At 35.4% G+C, this 24,099-nt stretch overlaps 1 protein-coding gene across 1 annotated transcript; it reads left to right on the top strand.

The window, feature by feature from the left end:
* Positions 1-857: 857 nt before the first annotated feature.
* On the top strand, positions 858-22,224 carry LOC144448279 (uncharacterized). Its single transcript, XM_078138462.1, has 11 exons — positions 858-1,011; positions 1,743-1,912; positions 2,961-3,136; positions 3,674-3,980; positions 4,119-4,258; positions 5,651-5,700; positions 6,769-6,921; positions 8,139-8,227; positions 10,681-10,837; positions 14,741-14,809; positions 20,422-22,224. Exons 3-11 carry the CDS (start codon positions 2,970-2,972, stop codon positions 21,252-21,254), a joined length of 1,965 nt encoding a protein of 654 aa, XP_077994588.1. The 5' UTR covers positions 858-1,011; positions 1,743-1,912; positions 2,961-2,969; the 3' UTR covers positions 21,255-22,224.
* Positions 22,225-24,099: the final 1,875 nt, after the last annotated feature.

The following is a 24,099-nucleotide window of genomic DNA, read 5'->3' as shown; positions in this document are numbered from 1 at the left end:
ATGAATACTACGCACGATGAAATCTCAGTCACTTGCTATTATGATATTGCTGATGATTTATGAATATGATAAAATAACTTCCTGTTATTTTTTTCACCGTGTGATGTCATCTGCAGCGTGTTCTCCAAACCATAGCAGGGTCATCTCGGCAATAGACCTATAGATTATTCTCCTCACGTTTTCTGTTTACCTCTAATACAGGCATCCATTGACACAAACAGCAGACTGTTACGACGTACGATGTGGTATGGTACGTACGTGTCGATGTATCATGTCCTACTTTGTATTCATTCCACTCTTTACACCACATACAAAAACCTTTGTTTGCAATCTCTGCTTTAGAAAACTTAGAGGCTATTCCTTTGTTCTCGAGTTGTTTACCATCAGTGTCTCGACAAGATATATGAAAGGGGTGGTCACACATTAAAAGGTCGATTCGGGGACAGGTACACTAGTACGAGATGAGAGTGCTGGGCATTTCTCCCAAGTACACAGCACTAATTAATTCAAGGCTCAAGGTTATTAACTAATAGATATATGTTTTACTAAGGAAAATGTGCTTACAAATGCTAATGTCGCAATTTTGAGAAAATGAACTTGTAACGGCTTGTTTTCTTTGGGGAGGGGAGGGGGTAATATTTTGAAAATGGTTTATATGATTGTGAGAACATTCGAGAAAGAAAGGCTCGCATTTTTTGAGTTCTGGTCGTAAATTTGAGAGTTAAAAGAAAATTCCCAAAACCTGTATTCAAATGAACAGTGTCAACAGGTAGCACGAATTATACATTCATATATGTGTGTAGCTATTTATATCCTCATATCACGTGATACTTAACTTATTGTTCAGTGCATGCACTGACTGTGGATTCGTTTGACGGCGCGGCGTCTCTCTACGTACCTCGTCACATCGTCAGTTTATGCTACATCACGAGTTGAAATGACGTCATCTTAGCCATTATGTAATAGATTATGATATAATCTGATTTGTTTGACGTAAATTGTCTATACCAGGTAAGTTCTTATATCTATGACGTCAACTTTTAAGAATCCTGTAACTTACTTGTTGTCACCCAGATAGTTTCAGACAGAAGTAAAACCTATCTGACTGTTATGATTGCATTAAGTGACATTGAACTGTACGTTTTACAGCCCAAGTACGTCATTATGTCTCAAGGTCATGTCAGTTTTTGGAAAGACAACATGACCCACAAAAACACAAGAACGGTGCTAATATACTTCCGCGGAGATTGGAATCGTAGCTCAATAGAATACTGGTGTTGACGATGTCTAAGGTGTGGCAGGCGTCTTGTCTGAAGTAGGCTGTTTCCTCCTGTGTTGCCACTTTTCAGATTCAAAAAGAAAACTATACTGTATTATATCTTATCGATTTTATACATCTGCAGTATGCAAATATGATTCATCTGTTTATGAACAAGACATTACAAGCTAAGCCAATCAACAAGCGTTGTCAATTACTGGCCATTTTACCAAATTGAATGCCACAGCACTGTCATTTCCCCCCGAGTAATTTTTCCTTCACGTTGTACGTCTTTTTAAGAAAATCAAAACAGTTTATGTGATTGCGTTGCACCACAAGACAATTGCTATCAATAAATATGATAACTTGATTATTATTGCAAAAGAAATATATATTTTAGTTTGCCTTATCTATCTTTAGTTTGGTTAATACTTATATTTAGTTTGGTGATCTGAGATGATGTGATGTTTGTGTCTGTTTCTAGGGATGACGTCAACTACTGAAGGGGAACCTTAAATCAAAATGGCTGTATAAGTAGTATAGGAACTAGACGCTGTGTGCTGGAATCAATAGAAACAAGTGCAGACACGACTAGCCGCTGTTTCATTGTCTTGTTACTAAGAACGGTCTATTAACTTTGAATAGAATTGGCAGGTAAGAACCAGATTATGGCAGATAACAAAGAAAACATTATGTATGAACAAACTCAGGCATATACGTACGTATTTTGGCAATCTCGTTACTAGCTAAAGGGAGTGATCAATTAATTAGGATTATGGTACTTCACCAATAGAAATGCTAGACCTTTCCCTGTGTTATTTTTCAAAATGGTCAAAGTGAAATGGTTTGAAACAAAGTAAAGTCTGTCATCAAAAAAGGTGACATGGCTTTCAAAATTTACAAGTACACTAAGTTGTACTATTGCCAACTAGGAATGCAAAATATCATGTTTATGATGAATTTTTATATGATTCAACACAGTAGATGGACAATGAACCTTCTCCGGTTGAGATATAACGCTTGCTAACCTATTATTACGTTTCCAACAATACTATGATCCATGGTGAAATGCTGTATACTAAATGTCGTTGTTGTAAATGTACATATGTATTCATACAATAGTGTGCATGAGGGTGTTGTACAATTTAAGCATGTCCAAATCTGTGTGTATTATGCAGGGGTTGCTATGGAAATTTTTGAGGGTGGCAAGAATTGTTTTAGGATACGAGCATAATTTACAGCAGGGGAAAGGGGGGGGGGCTGAGGAGAAAAAATTGGGTGATACAAAAAAATCGGGTGCGAAGGGGAGGCCTTGAAAATTCTGATGGACTGAAAGGGGTCACGAAATATTTTGTTCAAGATTTGAACTAAATTTAACCCCACGAGCAGTCGTTTATCAAGTACATTTGCAAAATGTCTTGCAGCTTTGGGGATGGGGGTTAATATCAAATTATATATATAATCTTATGACATCTTTTTAGATCATAAAGGGGGACTGCGAAAATAAATTTGTACAAAATATATGCTCCAGAAGCCCCTCGCCCCCCCTAAATTATGCTCGCTACCTTAGAGCGCTTGGGAGGCTATGCCGTTTTGAACAGAATATGTTCTCCTTAGTCCCACTCCACCGTATATACTGTTTACCTCCTAAATGTTCCTTTTGTCCTGAATCACAGTCTGTACATAATCATTTTCTCAACAGAACTTTAGCATGGCGACTGCCCAGGATTTGCAAATTATTAGTGAAGAGAGTTTAGATGTTATCGATGAAGTGATTGGAGGGGGTGCATTTGCAGAAGTATATATAGCTATGCATAAAGATTGGCAGATAAAAGTAGCTGTTAAAAAATGTTACAGAAAAATCCGTATGCAAAAAAGGTAAGATCTAGGCTAAATTTGCATTGTAAACATCCTTGTTACAGTAGTAGCTTTTCCGTGTTTTGTTTCAATAATCAACCTTTGCCACATATTGCCAAACGTTTGAATTATACAAAAACGCACACATTTGAATTATGCTAAAATAAGGGTACACGTACAGGTATGAAAGTGAACCTAGCATTATATATGACTGTTTAATATATGTCTCGTAATATATCGACTGATTGCTATTTATTGTGGAAATGTTTTAATCAAGGTACCATACATAACCAACGACACAATTGATGTCTTTAGTTTAGTTGCACTATTATTATCAGAATAAACGTAGTGCATTCTATATATCTCCTGTCATGGATTAGCATTGAACACGTGGTTTCAATGCTCAAATCGCGTTGATGACGTCATTATTGATAGATGGATATATTCACAAAACCTCGACAGTCAATGAATTAAGTGTGAGCGTGATGGATGGGATAATTCCCAACTTTATGCATTTTATAACTCTCAATCTAATGTCGATATATTTCCTTACTATAGTGACCAGGAAATGATTCTGGAAGAGGCTAAAAAACTGAGTATGACTAATCATCAGAATATTGTACGACTATTTGGACTTTACACAAACCCAAGGTATTATGGTCTTGTGATGGAATACATGATTAATGGGCCTCTAGACACTCTACTGGCGACTGATGTACATCTTCCATGGTGCCTGAGATGTCGGTTCGTACTTGAAACCTGTCTTGGTATGAATTATCTACATAAGATAATAGGATTAATTAGAATATTACACTTGGATCTGAAAGCTGCAAACTTGCTCTTGGACGAGTTTTTAACAATCAAGGTAAGTTGAACATTATTTCGTATTCAACGGTAAGACACGTAGTTACTATCAATATGTGAAAAGTTACTTGATGAGTAATTTTGAATGTTTTTTAAAGGAAAAGTGTCAAAATCACTTTTTTTAAACATTTTTTTCCAGATAGCAGACTTTGGTATGGCCAGACTAAAAACACTCACACAAACAATAACTTCATCTAAAGGTGGAACAATCACACACATACCTCCTGAATACTTAGAAGATCCAAACAAAAAAGCGAATGAGAAGTTTGATGTTTACAGGTAATTATTATAACTTATTAAACTAGATTCACTTTTCTATCTCATGGATGTATGGATGAGTGTCTTCATCATGTTAATCTTATTCAGTAATTTTATCAAATCAAACCAAATGCCTCCCGTAAGGGAAAGTTATGTATACGTTTGTCCCTTTGTATCTGTCTGTCTGTCTGTCTGTCTGTCTGTCTGTCTGTCTGTCTGTCTGTCTGTCTATGTCTGTCTGTCTGTCTGTCTGTCTGTCTGTCTGTCTGTCTGTCCGTCTGTCTGTCTGTGAACACTATCTCAAACATACTCCATCGATTCTAATGAAACTTGCTACACATCTTTCATATGGAAATTGCAAAAATTGATTAGATTTTGGTAGATATAAAATAATTAGTCATTTGCATAATTGAGGGTTTCTAGCAATTGGGCTATATCTCAAGAATATGTACTTCAAATTCAATATACAGTGTAATTTGATATATACGTTGACCATAAACACAGCACATGTACTGTCCTATAAAAAGTTATGTAGCCTATAGTTCTCATGAGTAATTTACATAATTAATGACTTTCAGTAATTAAGCTGCATCGTAAGAACTCATCCTTCCAAATTCATATAATCTGGTAAATATATCAACCATAATTAATGGCACATGTTTCATGAAGTCTGTTGACATAGCTTTTAGTTTTAATGAATCATTTTCGTAAATTAACGATTTCAGGCAATTAGGTTGTATCTTAAGAATGAAACCTTCAAAATTTCATATAATCTCGTGTATTCAATGATAAAAACAAAGTGGCCATTTCCTATAGTTTTTGATAGTAATGTCATTTGCATAATTAATTACTTTTGATAATTAGGCTATATCTTAGAATACACGATTCAAATTTCATACATTTGGTTCTTAATACATCAAACATAACGAAACGCACATGTTCTATAAAGCTTGTATATGCAGCTTTTAGTTTTAATAAGAAATCTGCATAATTAGTAATTTTTCGGTAATTAGGTTAAATCTTAAGAATGTAAGCTACACATTTCATATAATTTGGTACATACATCAACCATAACAAAGCACACGTGTTTGATGTGGGTTTTATATATAGTTTTTAATTACAGTTTGTCATTTGCATAAATAATCACTTTTGATAAGTAGGCATAATTTCTTTAGAATGTGTGCTTTAAATTTCAGAACAAAAATCTATAGTTTTGCCCTTATGGGAGGCGTTTAGTTTGGATTAAAATGATGTTGCTCATCAAATCTAAATGTGACTATGTTTTCAACTACAAACCATGAAATTCAAAAGAGCCTTTATCATTCTGATTAACTGATGTATATCAGTATACATCTAGGATTTTGTGTATCCTTACATTACCTTTAAATTGACTTCTCTCTTTTCGTATTGCAGCTTTGCTGTTGTTATTTGGGAGATCCTCACAAGAGAAGACCCATACCAAGGTTTAACTTCCTTTTTGCCTTAACCCACATCTTTCACTTGATTTTTTGCAATAACGAAACAATGTCAATTATGGTCAAGGATGAAGATTCTGTTTGAATTTATCAAATCAAACAGTCACAATCAGATCTAGAGCTCCCAGTTTATCTGACATTCCAACATTAATATATTTGTGTTAACTTAGTGACAACATCCATTTCCCCTTACAACTATCGAACCCCCCCCCCCCAAAGCCAACAACAACAACAACAACAACAACAACAACAACAACAACCAAACAAACTAACAAATACACAAACCTGGCATCCACACAATACAAACACAAATACATAAATGACGTAAGGATAGTATTCAAAATGATAATTATATAAAGTCTTAACAACCTTAATTTATAGATAATCTGTTTTGACTAGAAAAAGCTATTATCCTACCAGTAGTCAAGTTGTTTCAATTTTGATCGCCGTCCTCGCTAGCAATGGTCTAGTTCCTATATAGTATATCATTACCATTTACACCTCCACTCACAGTCTAGTCAAAGTTGTTACTCAAGAAATCCTGAGATGCAATTTAAAATTCACCCACAGCCACCCATAGTCATTAACATAATAATGTTTTTGTTAATTAATCACAAAATTCTAACCAATGACACAGTCCTTCATATAGTTAATGTTTATTGGGGCAGTTATGAAATGTCCAAATATGGTTTATTTGTCAGCTCGGGATGCTACTTATACACTGTTTACATCACTATAGTCATTGGGGTTCACTGATTGGATGAACAGTTTTTGTGCTGATTAAGGGACTTTGACCAGATGTGGTTTTTAGTTAGAAGCCATGTTGGCATCCAGACTACACTAGCGAAAATGGCTTGCGAAATTAAAAAAAAAAATAGACACCCCATAAGGAAGCCGCCAACATACAAATTAGGAAAATCATATATGAATTTGTACTTTTTAATAGCTATTAAACATGTGGGCCCGACAAAAGTTGTTCTTATTTCATACCATTTCCTTTCACTCAACTTACATGTAATCCCTGGTATATCTCTGTACATTGTGTTTGCTTTACAGAAGCAGTCAGTAATTTGCAACTTCAACTTGCAATTGTAAGCAACGAAGCTAGACCAGATGAAACATTGATACCGTCTGATTCTCCAGCTGAACTTGTAGCGGTAATGAAAAGATGCTGGCAGCAAAATCCAAAGCGACGTCCAGATTTTAGGGGTTAGTAAATTAATATAATCCTTCACACTTCAAGTAGTGTACTTATAAGGTAGTAACTGAAAATTACTGCTCTATATAATTTAATGTACTGTCAGCATATTGATATTTGTCTTTCATAAGTCATAGGGCGCTCAAGCTTAGTTAGTTATGATTACAAAAACAAACAAACAAACAAACTGACAAACCCCCAAAACAAACAAACATACATACATACATACATACATACATACATACATACATACATACATACACACACACACACACACGCATGCATGCATGCATGCATGCATGCATACATACATACATACACACACACATACATACATACATACATACATACATACATACATACATACATACATAAAAACAAACAAAAACAACAAATAAATATTGACAAGCACCAATAATAGTAATTACAAATCAGTTTAACAACATGAATTGCTGTATGTTTTCCTATATGTGAAATGGTCACAATTGCACATACCCCACAATTACGCGATATGTGACTGATCATTCCTGCTAAATTTGAGTACTATATTTTCAAGTCATAAAATTATTGCCAATTGGACATCTGATCAGTAAAAATCTGTCTTTCTAGAACAAACATGCTCAGAACTCACACATTTACTAGGCGCAATTGACGTCATAGTCAACTGGAAGGTATCATGCAATTCTGAAGATTTGTAAACCTGCCATCTTATATTTAAAATGTCGTTAGATGTTCAGAATTCCTGGGCATGCTATTTCAATGGACCAATCACGTAACTCGATTTGACCTCCACCATTCAAGTGAATGACCCAATGAATTAGTTTTTGTGATTCTTTTTACATACAAGTTTTGATATATGGTTTTTAAATAAATCATTTGAAAGCCTGATTCTTGTGTTATTTATTTTGACCGGTAGTTGGATTTGGAATTGGCCAATAAATTTATTTGTGTAATTTTTTCATTACCTACAAATTTTCATATATGACTTCAAAAATAAACCACAGGTAATATGACACATTGTCCAGGATTGGCATGTGAATAGACATTTAAAATATAACACATAAACTGTACAGTTGTGCCACAACACCACTGGTGGTATTTTGTACAGAATGTATTCAAGTTCATTACCTTTGGCAATTAACACCATATTACTGTTGGGGGCTATGTCTTCGACAAAGTAGAAGACTTGTTATTATAAAATGATATTTATGTTTAACCTTTCATGTAGATATTCTACCTGATTTGAAGAAATTGGTGGAAGGTTTCAGAGAAAATATGCAAATGATAGCTGGTGAAGTTCTGCAAAGTCTTGAACATGTGAGTGAAATTATACATGTAATTGTAGATGAGTGAATAAATCTATGCCACTGCATATCACTAGTATTATGTTTGAGAAATAGATTAGTGACAGCTATGTCATCGAAGGGGCAAATGAGACATGTTGTCAAAGGTGTAAATTAAATTTTAGTTAATACTTGGGTCCTTCCTTTTAAAATTCTATATCAGCAGCTACACTGCTAACATTATCCATGCTACAAAACTATTAAAGCCTACACAGCTTAAATTAGAAATCTTCAGTAGTTATAAGGTTAAGGGCAAGAGAAATTAGGACCAGTCAGTTGCGTGATACGTACCCCTAACCCTCAATTTCCTATCTCTAAGGGACCGGTCAGTTTCTTCGGCCTGGGGGGGCAGTGGATTGGTAGGGGGGTCACCCTGTTTTTGAAATTGGCAGTAGGGGGGGTCATGCTGTTTTGAAAATTGTGGATAGGGGGGGGGGGGGGTCATTGTGTTTTAAATTGTGATGGAAGAAAAAAATCCTTTCTACAATGGCATATAGCCTTGTCTGAAATGTGGTACATGTCAACATTTGTTCGTGTCCCTGTTTCTTACATGAATTCTTTAATATTACTTATTAGTTCAAACATAACTATACATATACATATACATGTATTACCTAGCTACCACACTAGTTACAGAACATGTCATGTAAATGCTTGGCTGTTTCACAATCAATGCTTCACTTATATTGCAGTTTGGGGCAAAAGTGAACTTGAGACTTGAAGGTTTCGTAATGGCAATTTTCATAGATAGTTTATAAATGAAGTTAATCAAAATTGTTCTACTCGTCATGTTATTGACACTACAAATCACCACATCTCATCAGATTCCAGTTTCTATTATACACTAGGTATGACCACCTAAACTTCTCTAACATACCGGTGACTTTATTATACATATATTAATGCCCCTATACTAATGTTACATGTCTATTTTATGTGATATAGGAAACTCATTTAAAACGTACATTTAGGTTAGCTTTTCGAAGCTTGGACATATTACCTCAAAGGTTATGAATAACCTAAACATTGCCTTAGTATCTCAAGCAAAAAACTCCATATCTGCCAGGGGGAAAACCCCAAGGACTTCCTCACCCCCAGAGGTCACTCATGCATTCAACCAACAATCAGATGCACCAACAACCTTTTTACTGTTATAATGGTATTAAACTTTTCTTAAATATTTTCACCCTATTCTAATTTGAGATGATATTGTCTTTTCAAGATGTGAAATGTTTGCCAAGATAGTCTAAAATTGCCTTAATCTCCAAATCTCCCCTACCAATGATACTACCATTAGATGTGCTCACCTACATGTATATAATGATGCCATTTAACTTTTTAAGAACATATTTCAACCCTTAGTGTAAGTTATAAAGAATAGTTTCTGATACTTGCTGTCTTGTAAAGCATGAATTAAGTTATTGCTTGAAAGGGTCTTAATAGCGTAAATATGGGCTATTTTAAGAGTAAAAATCCTTCAGGGCTTCTAGAGGGAGACCCCCTCAGACCCCCCGCATGAGGTGGACATATCCCAGTCTCAAGCTCTTCCCCTCTTACTGTCAAGATGCTATCAAAGTATATTTCAAAAGTATTTCAACCCTATGTAGTTGTTTTTTACATGTTGGTGTTGTCTTGTAAGGCTTGGAAATTATTGTCTGAAAGGGTCTGAATAGTCTCAAAATTGACTTTTCAGGGAAAAAACCTCCAGGGCTTCTAGGGGGAGACCTCCTAGGACCCCCCCCCCCCCCCATGAGGTGTACACATCCCAGTCTCAAGATCTCTCCCCTACCTCCTACTGTCAAGATCCTATCAAACTATATTTCAAAAATATTTCAACCTTATGTAGTTGCTTCTTACATGTTGGTGCTGTCTTGTAAAGCTTGGAAATGATTTTCTAAAAATGTCTGAATAGTCTCAAAATTGACTTTTCAGAGTTAAAAACCTCCTGGGCTTCTAGGGGAAGACCCCCTAGGACCCCTAATGACAGCTGTACATATTCCCTTCTCAAGCTTTCCCCCTACCTTTCACTGTCAAGATGCTATTAAACTCCTTTTCAAATATATTTACCCTGTGTAGTCAATAATTATAAATATGATAGTGCTAACCCGGGATCTTATAAAGTAGATGCAAGACAGTCAAGCAGTCCACACTGAGTCACGATCAAAAAGTACCTGTCACTCATGCGAATATCATATATGGGGGGGGGGGGTTCACCATGTTTTAGAATAATTAAGTGATAGGGGATCAGCCTGTTTTGAGTTTTACAGATGGGGGGGGGGGGGGGGGGGTCAGTGACTTTTTGTCGGCCCGATTTAAGTATCCACCGCCCCCCCCCAGGCTGGAGAAACTGACTGGTCCCTAGAACATGAATGACCCTCTCCCTTTATTTATGTCACTGACAGTTGATTTAATGATTTCAATTTTCAGAACTCTGGTGTCAGATGTAGAACTGGAGCAGACACCTTGGTAGGAGCTATGATGCCAATCCAACGAGAGAAACCACAACCTGTTGTAGGCCCCAGAAGAGGGGTAGCTGAAGAATTGACGGATGTATTTCCCTCTAAGATTTCTATTCAAGATGAGAGTAAGTTAACTTTTACTATGCTATACATGTACTTCAATCCAATATGATTTTAGTCCGGACTCTTACAATGGGTTATGTCCATCTATCTTATGTCCATCCCTCTGTAACACGTCATTTCTAAGACGTGCAATATCCAATTTCTTTCAAAAATGGTACAAAGGTGACATGTCATATTGGACACATACACGTCACTTTGTTTCATGAATCATGACCATATTTGTAAAAATCAACATTTATTGCAGAACTCAAAAACTTTCATACACAGACTCAATTCATGTGTCTAACCCCTATTATTAGTACAGCTTTAATATCTGAAAGTGGTAACACACTCCACACCAACCAACGGATGGGTGGGTTGGGAAAAAAAGGAATTAAACTACAGAGCACAAAGTTAGCTCACAGCAAAAACTGAACAGGAACAAATGGCTGAGCGCCAAAACACCAAAATTGCTACAAAACTGCCACCAAAAGGGGGCGCCCTCGCAGTCCATAATTAACAATTTCTCCCAAGAGAAATATGCTATGGCTGTAGCAAATTAATAAGTATCCGGTATCCAAGCTACAGCAACCAGAATTTTCCCTAATTCTATCTCAGCTGATAGCATGTTGCTCAAATATTATGTCAAAGATTGATGTAAACTTAGCAGTGCTACTTGTATAATATGGGAAGGTAGTCCCATTGGATTATCATCCACATCTGCGGCCCAAAATGAACCACTGTTTTCAATGCCTACGCTACACGCACGACCAGATTTCGGTCGTGGATGTTCGTTATCATATATGCATAGGGCTACAGTAATAAATACCCGGATGTTCGTTTGACCTCGGACACTAAATTTATTCTAGATCGTCTGTCGATCCTAAATCAGGGGAGACAGAAAAACTCGAACAACTGAGCAAAAATTGGCAGAATCCTCCTTGATTCCTTTCTCGAATGACAACCCGCATACCCGCTGAACACCACCGGCTGCGAGCTGCGGGCCGCGATTTTGAATAAGAAATCTCGCGCAAAGGATTGTAGGGGCAAAATTAATTCAACACATACACAAAATTAATTCAGCACATACACAAAATTAATTCGTGACATACACAAAATAAATTCAGCACATACACAAAATTAATTCGGGACATACACAAAATTAATTCAGCACATACAAAAAATTAATTCAGGACAAATAAAAATAATTCGGCACATACATATAAGAATAATTCGGTACATACATAAAATTAATTCGTGACATAAATAAAAATAATTCGGCACATACATAAAAATAATTCGGCACATACATAAAATTAATTCGGGGCATACATAAATTAATTCTAGACAACATGAAATTAATTCAAGGAATGCATAAAATTAATTCAAGACTACATAAAATTAAGACCGGTGTATAAAATTAATCAAAACACATTTAAGTAATTCAAGGAATACATAATATTAATTACAGCAGTAGTTTTATTATTAGTACATAATTATGACCAGAATGGGCCCCCATAGAATGACATTCCTAAAATGGACATATGTATACCTAGCAACAAGACCATGCCCATAGCAACAATGAAACGGTAATGTATATTGCAAAAATAACAACATGGATGGTTAGGCATGTGAATAAACTTTCAAAAAAATTGCGCCAATGGCGTTGTAGCAATACTGTACAGTTTTTAGCACAACTGAACTGAAAGGTTCAGTAGTGCTATAGGCATGGCAAAGTGTCTGTCTGTCTGTCTGTCTGTGTGTGTGTATGTGTGTAAACAACTTAAAGTCAAAAACTGCCGGACCGATTGCTTTGATATTTGGTGGTCATGTTACTTCTGGTGTCTAGTTGGGAAATTGTTCAAATGGAAGTGATTGCATCAGGGATGTGGGTTTTGGGTCAAAAAATGTGATTTTTGGTCAAAAAACTTAAACTCAGAAACTACTGGGCAGATTGGTGCGAAATTTGGTGGGAACATTCTTAAGGGGGTGTAAAGTAAGATTTGTTCATGACGGGATGATTCCATCAGTGATATGCAAATTAGGGCTGAAAATGTGTCTTTTTGGTTGAAAATCTATAATTCCAAAACCACTGAGCAGATTGGGCTGAAATTTAATGGAAATGCATTTAGGGATGTATGGACGAAGATATGTTAAGCATACCATGATTCCATGAGTGATATGGAATTAAGGTGTAAAAATGTGAATTTTGGTCAAAACTTATATCTCAAAAAATACTAAGTGAATGAGTTTGAAACTTGGTGAGATGTTTCTAGAAGTGTTATTCTTTGTCATTGCTTTTCCTCAAAAATCTTCAACTCTGAAATTACCCAGTAGATTGAGCTTAACTTTGTTGAGAATGTGTAGATTTGTCCTCATTAATAGCTGACACAGTGAGAACAGTACATTGTTAATTAACTATAATGTTTACTTTACTATTTCCTCTGGTGGTAAAGCCTGTAGCTTGGCCAGTTTGGTTTATGACTGGATTATGTAATATATTGTAAGACAGCTGTTTCATCACCTACCCATATAAACTGAATGTAGCTGGCTTTTACAATATTACAATAAGACAACCAAGAAAGATAAACCTGTTATATTGGTATGACTTGGTTCCAAATTGATTTTAAAAAATAAAGAAGTACAAAACCTTGTAGACACATCCCTTTAAAGTTTGATTAGGATGTTGCTATACTTGTCTTGTACACTTCCAACATAGGATGGCTGGATTATGATGATGGAAATTAGGTATGAAAATTTTGTTTTGGTTACAACTTTAAATCTTCAAAAAATTATATATCTATCATTGCCCTGAACATGAAGTTGTGCGGCAACGCAATATTTGCGCTATTTTTAAAAATATTTACCAACATGCTGATCCATGCTAGGTATATGTTAGGTGGCTGTCATTTCATTAAGGTGTAGTCATGTGAAGTAAACAAATGTATATTTTTTCATGCGATCATCAACTCACATAATCTATTCCTTTTGGCGTTATTGAGTAAAAGTCTGAGAGACTAGAGGAAAATAGCCTCATGTACTTCCAACATTATTCATGCAGTAGGGCTAATTTTGAAAAGAAGGAGTTGGTGGTTGGCAAAGAACGAGGTGCAAAAGGTGAAATTCACAGGTTATACTTTCATTTTGTTACCAGAATATTATTAGTGGAGAAATAATATATCATCTAATTGTCTTTTACACAAGGTGCAAACAAAATGTCCACATTTGGATAACATTCAAAAAATTAATGAACATTTTTAGGTTGATAGGTGATAAAAGCTGTGAATGGATTTTGACATAATTACACTAAAATTATGGTAACATCTCCAATGGCAAGTTTTCTTCAAGTTCCACATTCAATTAAACTATATTGACTACATAGTGATTATATCAGATTCTATACAACCATCAAACTGTAATCACCAACTTGTGGTATCTACCACATGTAACAACAATAGGTTTACATAGTGTCTATCCCTAGTTTGACGATAGCTTGCCTTCCATAGTAGTACAACTACATGATATATGTAGTAATATGTGCAAACCATGGCAATTAATCGCTGGTACATTTGCAATAATTGACTTTATTCCCAATATTTTGCTCTATTTAGCTGAAAATATTCACGACATACAAAAGGATTTTGTCTATCTTAAAGCAAACTTTCAGTCAAATCATTTGTACTTTCCATAACTTAATAAAAATGGGGGGTGGGGGGTGGAGGGGGGATAACGTCACAAAAAAAGAGAAAATAATAGACTAAGTGCTAATGCACTTTCCTATGCTAGATAACATTTTTGTCCATATTCTGTGAAATTTTGACAATTACTAGTCTCGTTCCTATACACAGTATTGTTACCATTAAATGTCTATTCACACAGTTGGCATCCAGACTAGACATTTACATTTTGTCATTTAATCATTTCAGAGAAGACAGTGAGAGAGCCCTTCAACAGAGATGATATTTCAGCAGCAGACAAGAAAAAGTGGGAATCTGGTAAGTGACTTAAGAGTTTACACCTACAGACAAATTATAAAAATAGCTATAAATTGTGATTAGATAGCTATTGATGAAACATTACTTAACGTTAGAAACATGTAAAATGACAATTATATATTTCCACATCCCTAAGACACTAAATAATAAGAAATGGTACAACACATGACTTACAAATTCTACAATTTGAAATATTTCAATTATTATATAATTATATATTTTTTTAATTTTTTTTAAATTTATTTCAATGATGCATTTTACATACAGTTTTCTAGTGTGTGGTATTTTACAACATGTCTAGGTGGGGACTACACTCTTCTAGTGTGTGATATTTTACTACATGTCTAGGTGGGGACTATAGTCTTGTAGTGTGTGATATTTTACTACATGTCTAGGTGGGGACTACAGTCTTCTAGTGTGTGATATTTTACTACATGTCTAGGTGGGGAGTACAGTCTTCTAGTGTGTGATATTTTACTACATGTCTAGGTGGGGACTACAGTCTTCTAGTGTGTGATATTTTACTACATGTCTAGGTGGGGACTACAGTCTTCTAGTGTGTGATATATTTTACTACATGTCTAGGTGGGGACTATAGTCTTCTAGTGTGTGATATTTTACTACATGTCTAGGTGGGGAATACAGTCTTCTAGTGTGTGATATTTTACTACATGTCTAGGTGGGGACTAGTCTTCTAGTGTGTGATATTTTACTACATGTCTAGGTGGGGACTTTAGTCTTCTAGTGTGTGATATTTTACTACATGTCTAGATGAGGACTATACTCTTCTAGTGTGTGATATTTTACTACATGTCTAGGTGGGGACTACAGTCTTCTAGTGTGTGGTATTTTACTACATGTCTAGGTGGAGACTACAGTCTTCTAGTGTGTCATATTTTACTACATGTCTAGGTGGGGACTACAGTCTTCTAGTGTGTGGTATTTTACTACATGTCTAGGTGGAGACTACAGTCTTCTAGTGTGTGATATTTTACTACATGTCTAGGTGGGGACTATAGTCTTCTAGTGTGTCATATTTTACTACATGTCTAGGTGGGGACTACAGTCTTCTAGTGTGTGGTATTTTACTACATGTCTAGGTGGGGACTATAGTCTTCTAGTGTGTCATATTTTACTACATGTCTAGGTGGGGACTACAGTCTTCTAGTGTGTCATATTTTACTACATGTCTAGGTGGGGACTACAGTCTTCTAGTGTGTGGTATTTTACTACATGTCTAGGTGGAGACTACAGTCTTCTAGTGTGTGATATTTTACTACATGTCTAGATGAGGACTATAGTCTTCTAGTGTGTCATATTTTACTACATGTCTAGGTGGGGACTATAGTCTTCTAGTGTGTGGTATTTTACTACATGTCTAGGTGGAGACTACAGTCTTCTAGTGTGTCATATTTTACTACATGTCTAGGTGGGGACTACAGTCTTCTAGTGTGTGGTATTTTACTACATGTCTAGGTGGAGACTACAGTCTTCTAGTGTGTCATATTTTACTACATGTCTAGGTGGGGACTATAGTCTTCTGGTGTGTGATATTTTACTACATGTCTAGGTGGGGAGTACAGTCTTCTAGTGTGTGGTATTTTACTACATGTCTAGGTGGAGACTATAGTCTTCTAGTGTGTGATATTTTACAACATGTCTAGGTGGGGACTACAGTCTTCTAGTGTGTGATATTTTACTACATGTCTAGGTGGGGACTACAGTCTTCTAGTGTGTGATATTTTACTACATGTCTATAGGTGGGGACTACAGTCTTCTAGTGTGTGATATTTTACTACATGTCTATAGGTGGGGAGTACAGTCTTCTAGTGTGTGATATTTTACTACATGTCTAGGTGGGGAGTACAGTCTTCTAGTGTGTGATATTTTACTACATGTCTAGGTGGTGACTATACTCTTCTAGTATGTGATATTTTACTACATGTCTAGGTGGGGACTACAGTCTTCTAGTGTGTGATATTTTACTACATGTCTAGGTGGGGAGTACAGTCTTCTAGTGTGTGATATTTTACTACATGTCTAGGTGGGGAGTATAGTCTTCTAGTATGTGATATTTTACTACATGTCTAGGTGGGGACTACAGTCTTCTAGTGTGTGATATTTTACTACATGTCTAGGTGGGAACTATAGTCTTCTAGTGTGTGATATTTTACTACATGTCTAGGTGGAGACTACAGTCTTCTAGTGTGTGATATTTTACTACATGTCTAGGTGGAGACTACAGTCTTCTAGTGTGTGATATTTTACTACATGTCTGGGTGGAGACTACAGTCTTCTAGTGTGTGATATTTTACTACATGTCTAGGTGGGGACTACAGTCATCTAGTGTGTGATATTTTACTACATGTCTAGGTGGCGACTACAGTCTTCTAGTGTGTGATATTTTACTACATGTCTAGGTGGGGACTATAGTCTTGTAGTGTGTGATATTTTACTACATGTCTAGGTGGGGACTATAGTCTTCTAGTGTGTGATATATTACTACATGTCTAGGTGGGGACTATAGTCTTCTAGTGTGTGATATTTTACTACATGTCTAGGTGGGGACTACAGTCTTCTAGTGTTTGATATTTTACTACATGTCTAGGTGGAGACTACAGTCTTCTAGTGTGTGATATTTTACTACATGTCTAGGTGGGGACTACAGTCTTCTAGTGTGTGATATTTTACTACAGTCTAGGTGGAGACTACAGTCTTCTAGTGTGTGATATTTTACTACATGTCTAGGTGGAGACTACAGTCTTCTAGTGTGTGATATTTTACTACATGTCTAGGTGGGGACTACAGTCTTCTAGTGTGTGATATTTTACTACATGTCTAGGTGGAGACTACAGTCTTGTAGTGTGTGATATTTTACTACATGTCTAGGTGGGGAATACAATCTTCTAGTGTGTGATATTTTACTACATGTCTAGGTGGGGACTATAGTCTTCTAGTGTGTGATATTTTACTACATGTCTAGGTGGGGACTACATTCTTCTAGTGTGTGATATTTTACTACATGTCTAGGTGGGGACTTATATAGTCTTTTAGTGTGTGATATTTTACTACATGTCTAGGTGGGGACTACAGTCTTCTAGTGTGTGATATTTTACTACATGTCTAGGTGGGGACTATAGTCTTTTAGTGTGTGATATTTTACTACATGTCTAAGTTGCAACTACAGTCTTCTAGTGTGTGATATTTTACTACATGTCTAGGTGGGGACTATAGTCTTCTAGTGTGTGATATTTTACTACATGTCTAGGTGGGGACTATAGTCTTGTAGTGTGTGATATTTTACTACATGTCTAGGTGGGGACTATAGTCTTCTAGTGTGTGATATTTTACTACAGTCTAGGTGGGGACTATAGTCTTCTAGTGTGTGATATTTTACTACATGTCTAGGTGGAGACTACAGCCTTCTAGTGTGTGATATTTTACTACATGTCTATAGATGTGGACTACAGTCTTCTAGTCTGTGATATTTTACTACATGTCTAGGTGGGGAATACAGTCTTCTAGTGTGTGATATTTTCCTACATGTCTACATTGTAGGTGGGGACTACAGTCTTCTAGTGTGTTTTATTTTACTACATGTCTAGGTGGGGAATACAGTCTTCTAGTGTGTGATATTTTACTACATGTCTAGGTGCGGACTATAGTCTTCTAGTATGTGATTTTTTACTACATGTCTAGGTGGGACTACAGTCATCTAGTGTGTGATATTTTACTACGTGTCTAGGTGGGGACTATAGTCTTCTAGTATGTGATATTTTACTACATGTCTAGGTGGGACTACAGTCATCTAGTGTGTGATATTTTACTACGTGTCTAGGTGGGACTTTAGTCTTCTAGTTGGTAATATCCTAGAGTGGACTACATCTGGTCTACATTAATATAAGTGGGAACTAGCCTCTCTGAAGACATTTTATCTATGATGTGGTTATGGTATCTCTTTTTGGAGGATGTATTGGCTCTGAAAAGAGCCTTTTGGTTTGTGTGCCTTACTGAACATTAGAATGACACAGTATCAAAATGCACTCTTATCTTCATCCGATCAGTTGTGTTGTACAGATACCATCATAAAATGGTTACTGGCTTTATACATGAATGCATATGATGTAATAATAATGAACTTCAGCCCAGGTACTATTGACTTCACAAAATCTGCTCCGCAAACATCTGAAAATTGAAAATACAAACAGATTTGGAATTTGGAATAAAAAGTTGGGGTTATAGCAGAACAGTTACTGTAAGTTTTGATTGGTTGAACATTGCCAGCATTTGATTCCATAGTTGTTCTAAATATAAGTTGCACAAAAAGACACTACCTCTTGATTGCTGCTTAGGGTGTGCAGACCATAGTTCTGGATGTTCATATTTATTTTAGAATACTAAATAAAGTGTCAATCAATATTGCTCTCTTTGCATGAGATAATATTTGATTGTTGCTAAGCGTGTGGCCATATAAAGTAATTATTGTTATTTTTACAATAGATAATGGCATTTGATTGTTACTAAGGTTGTGGCCATATAGAGTAATCATTGTTATTTTTGCAATAGATAATGACATTTGATTGTATAGCAAAGGGCAAAGCCATAATTTATTCTGGATGTGATGTCAGAAATTATTGTTATCTTTGCAATATTTTCCACCAAATTATAGACCAAATTTGGCTAATTTTTTAACATGATCTTGGTGTCAAAACAATTAATACAATTTTGGATCAATTTAAAACACTAATCAGTTGCCATGGATATTAAAGAGAAAATTGAGAGGAAAACAAAGTTAATTTTAAGCTTAATTTTTTGACTTTTAACATACACTGATACACTTTAATAAATTTGGCATGCAATATCTATTTTACATAATTCTGCCACAAGAAATTACCACATTTGAATAAAAACCAGTTGATTGCAAGTTGATCACTATGGCAACAGTATTTTCATGGAAATATGAAAAAAAAAAAACATTTTTGAACACTGAATAAAAATAAGAAATCCATGACAATCTAGCATAATGCTATGAAGCAAGTTATAAAACAAAATGGAATGATTTCCAAATTAAACATGATTTTGCAAATCTAATGGAAATCTACAATTTCACATCACTGTTACCATGGAAATCTTAATGTACTTGTGTATGCATTATTATGTATGTAGCTATAATTTAAAGAAATTATGATATGAACAAAAAAATTGAAAATTTTAAGTTTCTATCTCAACTAATTCTTAAGATATAATAAAAACAATAATTTTGAACAAAATCAATAAATATTGTTGCTATGGTTACTGTTACTAATGAAAATAATCAAGGTGACAAAAACGTTTGCAACATCAATTTTTACAATGTCATATAAGTTTGATATATATTTAGATGTACTAAATACAGTACCTGTTACATAATAAATCTAATTTTTATTAAAAAAATTTCCTTGTTGCCATGGTAACTTGTGGTTACTCTTACAAATCACTTGACAAAATTTTGTATGTTGCCATAGAAATTGGAATCAGTACATATAACATTTAAAATTTCAAAAAATAAACATTTTAAATTGGATTGTGCTTGTAGTCCGCTTGTTGACCTTTGACCTTTGTTTACATTACAGGTCAGTGGAAAGTAACGATGACATTAAATGGTAAAAGTGGTCCAGTAAAGTTCAAAGATCCAAATGGAGTGACCACAACTCACCTTGGTCAAGTGGTCATTGCAGCTACAGAAAGCCATTCAGTTCTTACTTTCAATTCTAAATATGACCTGGACTCTCAGATCAGATTTGATGGTAAATTTCCCAAAGAATTCAAACCATTGGATGTTGCCGTGACAACCACCAATAAATCCAATATATATTTCATGAGTGATATTGCTAATCACCAAGTCGTTGTTTATCAACAAAATTCTAAAACTACACAAATATTTTGTCAACATGACAACATAAATCCTGAGTGGATTGCTTTACTACATGAAGGATTTGTTGTCACAGATAGTAAAGGGAAGAGAGTGGTCAAGTATGACATGAATGGGGAAAGTGTAGCAGAGGTCAAAGGTCAAGGTCAGAAAGGACAAATCATTAACCCTCAGGGTGTTGTTGTCAATTCTGTGAATAATGTCCTTGTGTCTGACTGGTGTAGAGGTTGGGGTGATGGTAGTATCAAAGTATACAATGACCAACTACACTTTCTATTCTCATTGGTTGATGGTCTGTACTCACCCTATGGGCTAAGTGTAGATTTATGGGATAATGTTTATAGTATTCAGTCCAGGTTACTTAGGGGGTCACTTAGGGGGTGCATTGTGAAATATACAAAGAATGGAGAAGAAGTTGAAGTAGTTGTAGATAACCTAGACTGGGGTTACATTGCTGTTTGTAAGCATCACAATGATCCTAGGATTATAGTTTCAAAGCCATTCTACAACTGTATCCAAGTTTACACCAAATAAAGAAATCTACTCTACACTACGGGTAGTACGGTGTACATTTTACAAGAAATAAAAAATATTTTAGTGAAATTCTCAGAGAATTTTATGGAATTTAGGATAACAAAGAGATGTGACGTCATCACTTTAATGTTGTAAACAACATTGTCTGCACAAAAATTTCCTCTAGTTTTCATATTTTCAGAAATATTTGTGAATCAAAAACACACTACAGGTGTGTCGCTATATTCTCTGATGTATGTTATAACATTTTTGAAATGTTTGCAGAAAGTTTTGGTGCTATTTTTTGAGAGAATTTGATTTCTGACAGATTTGCTTGTCGTGACGTCACAACTGAATACATACTACTTCTGATGGTCAACATAAAAGTTGGACCAGATTTTCATATTTTATGAAAAAATTGTGAATCGAAATGACACTACACAGGTGTCGCTAGATGTACTGATGTACACTAAAACATTTTTGGGTAGATCCAAGAATATTTTGTGACATAATTTTGGTATTTTTGGAGAAATACATGTTGATGTGTCAAATCGTCCACACATCAACACATACTATTTTCAGCTGAGAATTTCACATTAGCTATTAAACTATTTGTGTGTGCAGAATAATTTTAAAACTTTACCTGTAAATACTCTGATGTATATACAATGTCTGTTGTAAATTTTATCCACTTCATGATAACGGATGACTAAAATTTTGCGATTTAAAATCCGTACACAGAAATCACGTCCTCACTGACTAGAAGCCATGTTTTGAATGAAACATGTCTGTGTGCAAACGACAGAGGGCGCTATGACAATTTAGCTGACCAGGCGGTAAAAATCCGGATTTTATTTTGGGCAGTGTTTAGAAAACCCTCATTGTTGTTAATTTTCTTTTGCTACATGTACATATTGTCGCCCATTTTATATATGTGAATTGTATTTACGTTTTACTAGAACACATAAGTAATGTGTTTGATGAGAAAGCAGGGACAAATAAAAAATAACTTAGAAAATATGAATTTTGTAATTTTATCAAAATGTGTGTATGTATGTATGTATGTATGTATGTATGTATGTATGTATGTATGTATGTATGTATGTATGTCTGTCTGTCTGTCTGTATGTATGTATGTATGTATGTATACGGTATGTATGTATATGTATGTATGTATGTGTGTGTTTGCGTATGGCCATACTTTTTTGTCTTTTAATTTCTATCAGCTTTCAGTCTCTATGAAAGTGTTTGATGTAGTATAGCAGTTTTGATATTATAAATGTCACATTTTCACATTCTTGCAAACCAGAGCTATTTATTATTTCTTCCGCAACCCTGTTGTGCATCTTGGACGGTGTCGTAAAAGTGTAAAAGAGGCTGTGGTTTACGACCATGCCATAAACTGGATATATGAGAGAGAGAGAGAGAGAGAGAGAGAGAGAGAGAGAGAGAGAGAGAGAGAGAGAGAGAGAGAGAGAGAGAGAGAGAGAGAGAGAGAGAGAGAGAGAGAGAGAGAGAGAGAGAGAGAGACAGACAGACAGACAGAGACAGAGACAGACAGACAGACAGAGACAGACAGACAGACAGACAGACAGACAGACAGAGACACAGAGACAGACAGACAGACAGACAGACAGACAGACAGACAGACAGACAGACAGAAACAGAGAGAGATCAGATGGATTGATGGATGGATGGATGGATGGAGGAATAAGTATGAATGAGCAGATAGTAGTAAATAGACCGACATATAAACAGATACAAATTGATATAGACAACCAGATAGACATAGACAGAGTATGTAGATAGACAGGTAGTCATTTAAACATACATGGTCAATGTACATCAACGTTTGAACATCAATTGACACCAATGTATAATTTTAAATTCATATATTTATTTATCTATGAAACCAAGACAAAAAGTTGATCTGAGATTCACAAACATGATTTTAATCAAACTCTATAAGGTTGCCTTCAAATAATATTGTGGAAATTATAATTGTCTTCACTTAGAATGATCAAATGTTTGATAAACACCACCACACTTTCAACCAAGAAACATCAAATCTGAGCTGATCGTTCAAATTTTGTGCTCACTGTTTATACTATAGATCAGGTTACACCAATCCACCATGGTTTATCATTTACACTAAATTAGACAGACTCACACTATCAGATGTAGACTGTAAAATACGTCATGTCGCTCTGCTCTCACCACCCTGCTCCATGAAATGGATTGGCTGATGTGTGAGGGCGCCCTGTCATGGCATACCTTATAGACTCGGTCAGAAGTTGTCGTGTCACTCACCCTAACCAGCCTGCTATATGAAATGGATTGGCTGATGTGTGAGGGCGCCCTGTCAGAGGTATTTTATCTCACTTTTTGTTGATGTTTCTCGGTAGAATGTGGCCCTCAATGTTTCATCATTGAAACTGAACACAATGCTGTATGAAGTGAGGCTGCCATTCAGTTTTACTTCTTGACTATAAAAAAAACTGTGAGACAGTATTACCAGTACCTCATAATGGAAATTACAGACATGGAAGATATCTCATCTTGATAAGGCCAAATTAAGAAAAAAAATTATTTCAGATAACCCAGCAAGTCTAAGCTGCTGACCCTAAACATTTATTTTATATTCAAAATGGTGACATGGTGAGAATTTATTCCATGTAAATGTTCTTATCAAAGTGTCTTTGGTCATTTTTTGTTAAATATCTTATTCCAGAGAAACCGAGTCTTATAAGACTGTATGTTGAATTTATACAGTGCAGTCTGTATATATCTAATATTACAATTGTCCAATTTACTTCTTTTAATCTTCATCAAATTATCACAGAAGTATTGTGACCAACTAATATCT

The sequence above is a fragment of the Glandiceps talaboti genome, chromosome 17 (genome assembly GCF_964340395.1).
Source record: "Glandiceps talaboti chromosome 17, keGlaTala1.1, whole genome shotgun sequence".
In the NCBI taxonomy this organism is placed as follows: Eukaryota; Metazoa; Hemichordata; class Enteropneusta; family Spengelidae; genus Glandiceps; species Glandiceps talaboti.
The sequence above is the reverse complement of the archived record's forward strand: the minus strand, read 5'-3'. Positions and strand labels throughout refer to the sequence as shown.

Bases quoted from the DNA above. Each gene is read 5' to 3' on its own strand.
- LOC144448279 (XM_078138462.1), top strand. From the start codon at position 2,970: ATGGCGACTGCCCAGGATTTGCAAATTATTAGTGAAGAGAGTTTAGAT. The intron at 10,838-14,740 runs GTAAGTTAACTT...TAATCATTTCAG, and splicing joins GATTTCTATTCAAGATGAGA to AGAAGACAGTGAGAGAGCCC. The intron at 14,810-20,421 runs GTAAGTGACTTA...TTTACATTACAG, and splicing joins CAAGAAAAAGTGGGAATCTG to GTCAGTGGAAAGTAACGATG.